The sequence below is a fragment of the Pinus tabuliformis genome, chromosome J (genome assembly GCF_031772625.1).
Source record: "Pinus tabuliformis cultivar Carrire ecotype Pingquan chromosome J, CPIR1, whole genome shotgun sequence".
Taxonomy (NCBI): Eukaryota; Viridiplantae; Streptophyta; class Pinopsida; order Pinales; family Pinaceae; genus Pinus; species Pinus tabuliformis.
The window spans coordinates 1,486,801,748-1,486,805,803 of record NC_142295.1 but is presented as its reverse complement, the minus strand read 5'-3'; the positions used below and the strand labels follow the sequence as shown (position 1 = coordinate 1,486,805,803).

The 4,056-nt window shown below is 36.6% G+C and overlaps 1 protein-coding gene across 1 annotated transcript; it reads left to right on the top strand.

The window, feature by feature from the left end:
• Positions 1–1,442: 1,442 nt before the first annotated feature.
• LOC149233021 (caffeoyl-CoA O-methyltransferase-like) lies at positions 1,443–3,753 on the top strand. The gene is made up of 6 exons (XM_089376632.1): positions 1,443–1,590; positions 2,417–2,548; positions 2,679–2,758; positions 2,892–3,036; positions 3,134–3,265; positions 3,348–3,753. The coding sequence occupies exons 2-6, from the start codon at positions 2,507–2,509 to the stop codon at positions 3,645–3,647; spliced, it is 699 nt and encodes a 232-aa protein (XP_089232758.1). The 5' UTR covers positions 1,443–1,590; positions 2,417–2,506; the 3' UTR covers positions 3,648–3,753.
• The last annotated feature ends 303 nt before the right edge of the window (positions 3,754–4,056 follow it).

Genomic DNA, 4,056 nt, shown 5'->3' with positions numbered 1-4,056 from the left:
TCCACTCAAATCTTTTTCAACATGGTAATAATCTTATAAAAATATCAAAAAAAAAATATAAAAATCATTAAGATGATTATATATTTGTAGATGTAATGCATGTGTGTTAGGAATTTTTGTGCCCAATAGGACACTAAATTTGATTAAAAGTCACCTATATTCCACTCAAATTTTAGTATTCGTTGGACCATATTTATCCCACATGCTGGACATGGAATTCTTGCTTTGAACATGCTGGACATGGAATTCTTGCTTTGAACATTATAAAGACCCGGGAATTAATTCTTTGAACATTATAAAGACGCGGGAATCTTTTCTTTGAACATCAATCATATTTACTTCTACGGAACTATTCACAACACTCTGGATTTGATATCTACATCACTAGCAAAATTTTTGTAGATTTAGTTATTATTAAACCCTTATACAAATGTGTTATAGGCATCAGAAAATGGCAAAGCTTATTTAACAGCTAGTTGTAACAGAGAAAATTATTTTATGCTTAAAGTTAGTGATAGAATTGTTAGTGAAATTGTGATATTTAATTGTTTAAAATGTACTTTTAGCTATATAAATAGATTTAATAGTCTAAAAAAAATTTAAAAGTAAATTTGTATTGTGCAAATTATAAAACTCAAATTTGTTATTATAATAAATCTCTGTTACATGCTGGATAAAAGCCAAAAATATAAGAGAAAAATCTCTCTATAAAATCATTTAATAAATTATATTAAAAAAATTCCAAAATGTATAAAAATTAAGACTCAAATATATAAAAGTTAGATTACTTAAAATTAGCTAAAAATTTTCTTACTCAAATTGATGATGATGATTAACCAATGCTGTCTATCGGACCTCAAGAAAAGAAAAAGAATCTAAATGTGATTTTTCAAAATCTTGTTTCTATGATCAAAGAGAAGGGAAAAAGGCACTTTAGTTAGGCTTGACTTAATAAGTCAAGAAGATTGGAAGTGTGGCGGATGAAACTCAAAATTCTGACATAATTCTAAAGAAAGTCAAGAAGATTGGAAATGGGGTAGAAGATTGGAAGTGTGGCAGATGAAACTCAAAATTCTAACATAATTCCAACCAAAATCTAGAAGATTGAAAGTAAGACAGATGAAACTCAAACTTCTAACATAATTCCAACCAATGAAACTCAAACTTCTAACATAATTCCAACCAATGAAACTCAAAATTCTAACATAATTCCAACCAAAATTAAAATTACAGCTAAAAACAGAGAAACAGAGGCTTTGAGCGACAGACATTCCACTCTAATTCTGCATGGTTGAGTCATGTAATAAGTGTGACAGGAAGATTCTGTGTGTCTACTGTCACAGGGATACCCAGGATATCTTACTAAGGGTTACTGTGTGAATTTGACCTGTTAATTGCATGCACCGACATTAGAGTTAAGTGACCAAGTAGCTGTAGGGTTGCAAGGAGATAGAGGTTACTGCAGTTGGGTTTGATGACCTTGTGGTCATTTACTATTCCACTCCACATTTATATCCACCACAGATATTCCACTACACATTTATTTGGGGCAAATTCTTCTTCTCAGAGGTGTGAGATTTGCGTTTTAGGGTATGTTGACATGTATCTCTCCAACAAAATTTTAATGTTTAATGTATTTGATCTGATTCAGCCCACTGTTTTGTTCTTCGGTTAGGTTGTCTGAGCGATTTTGACAGAGGGTGATGCATTTTGGCTTAAACGTTTTTTTCTTTCATTTCTGGAAATGCTCTGTACAGTAAGTTACAGTTGTCATTTTGAAAGGTTGATGTATAATCGGTGTATTTTGGGAAGCCCGTGTTTCTCCCTCTGCTTATCAATTGCCTCATTTGTCTATCAGAAGTGTAATATTTTTTTACATCTGGCTGGCAGCTCTTTGGACTGTCTTGTTTTTTTTCCATGGAAATCTTTTTCCATCCGCTGGGATTATGCTTCCCATTTCTTCTAGTTTCTCTCGGCTCAGTTCTATATTTTGCCATATGCAAAATTACTATGTCAATGTACTGATCTGTCTTTATATATCTTATATAATACATCTTGCTTTTTTCGTCCTGAAAAAGTTACAGTTGTCATTTGGGTAAGGGTCTGCGCTATGAAGGGTGTTTCTGTACAATAAAAATCAAATAGAACTTGCACCAGGTTCATTCGTATCCACTAGGTAGATATGGGGTTAGGGTTTTGGGGCTAATACAAATTTGATCCCCTCGTAACTTCCAGCTAGACCACCTGTACGCATTTTTGATGGTTGAATATGTAATTGGATCACTGTCTGTCTGAATATCTAAGTTGCAGGCCAATTGCATAGAGCCGATTGGGGAAGTCCGACGGGATTTGTTTGGTTGGGTTTAATTTTTTCTAGTTTTATTTGTTATTATATCTGTTTTCAGCTGTGTCGCAGGTGTAAGGATATAACATCCAGCTGCAGCAAACGTGAAGGTGGACTTAACTCCAAGGGCAGGAGCAGAGTAAGGTTGCGACGCATCAGAAAATGGATTACAAAAGTCTGTTGCAGAGCGATGCCCTTTATGAGGTTACTCTCACCTTAACTAGGCTACATAAATTTAGGAGAACCATTAATGGATAAAGTTAATGTTTGTCTATTAGTGGATTGTATTCATGCACTTGTCACGTGGGAATGGCTAATAATGTGAATATTGCAGTATATATTGGAAACCAGCGTGTACCCTCGTGAGCCAGAGCCCTTGAAGGAGCTCCGGGAATTGACTATCAAACATCCCTGGTAAGCCCCACCTATCCATCTTACTCCTTGTGGCTCTAAATTCCTTAAATCTAGATACAGATGGGTGCTCTGCAGGCAAAACCAGTTTTACTTTTCATGGTGTGAAGCCACTGTGGATTGTCTGGTATGACAGGCACGGCATGGCTATTCCTCCAGATGAAGGTCAATTTCTGGGCCTCCTATTGAAGCTGATGAACGCCAAGAACACCATCGAGATTGGGGTGTACACTGGTTACTCACTTCTCAGCACAGCCCTTGCCTTACCCTGTGATGGAAAGGTGCATTTATATTCACATTCATAGATATTCCCAAACAGGGGAATTTAACGTTTGTATGTGGGCCAATTAATTAATGAAGGATGGCATGGCATGGCAGATAATAGCGATGGACATTAACAGAGCGAATTATGATATGGGGCGACCTATCATTGAGAAAGCTGGAGTTGCCCACAAAATTGATTTCAGAGAAGTCCCTGCTCTGCCAGTTCTGGATGAAATGCTTAAGAATGTAAGTAAAATATAGGGGGGAGAGCTTAAAAGTTCGGGGATGGCGGATTAATGCTTAATAAATTGATGAATTTATTGTGCAGGAGGAGATGCACGGATCGTTTGATTTCGCGTTTGTAGATGCTGACAAAGGCAACTATCTGAATTACCACATGCGGCTGATAGATCTGGTGAAGGTCGGAGGATTGATTGCGTATGACAATACTCTGTGGCAAGGATCCGTTGCGCTTCCCCCAGAAGTCGCCATGAGCGAAGGCATGAGTTATGGGGAAGACAGAGAGCATATGTTGGAACTAAACAGGGCCCTTGCTGCAGACCCTCGCATCGAGATTACTCAGATCCCAATTGCCGATGGAGTGACGCTGTGCAGGCGCCTTTCCTGAACATTATTCAGCGATCTTGTGTTGTATGTGAGAATCTGAAATTGCAAGCATAGACAGCTTTAAATACATCAATGTTTCCCATGGTTAATGATTTGAATTTACATGAATGTTCGTTTCTAAGCTAAAAGTTGTGTTAGTTGACAACAAATTTAGGTGGAGAGGCTTAACACTCAATGGTTAACTATTGTTAAATATGTTCAAATTATGGTTGGAGAGACTTTATTATGGTCAACATAAAGATGACTATGAATGACCATGTTTGACCACATCTAACTATAGCTAACTATAATAAATTATGATGGACTATAGTTCATCAAGGTTTTTCATGTTTGATAATAGTTGACCATGGTTACCCATGGTTCATATTGATCAACCAAGATTTAGAATAGTCAATCTTGGTCACCATGGT

Coding starts and splice junctions, on each gene's coding strand:
- LOC149233021 (XM_089376632.1), top strand. CDS start 2,507: ATGGATTACAAAAGTCTGTTGCAGAGCGATGCCCTTTATGAG. Junction 2,759..2,891: donor TTGACTATCAAACATCCCTG/GTAAGCCCCACC, acceptor CTGGTATGACAG/GCACGGCATGGCTATTCCTC. Junction 3,266..3,347: donor TGGATGAAATGCTTAAGAAT/GTAAGTAAAATA, acceptor TTTATTGTGCAG/GAGGAGATGCACGGATCGTT.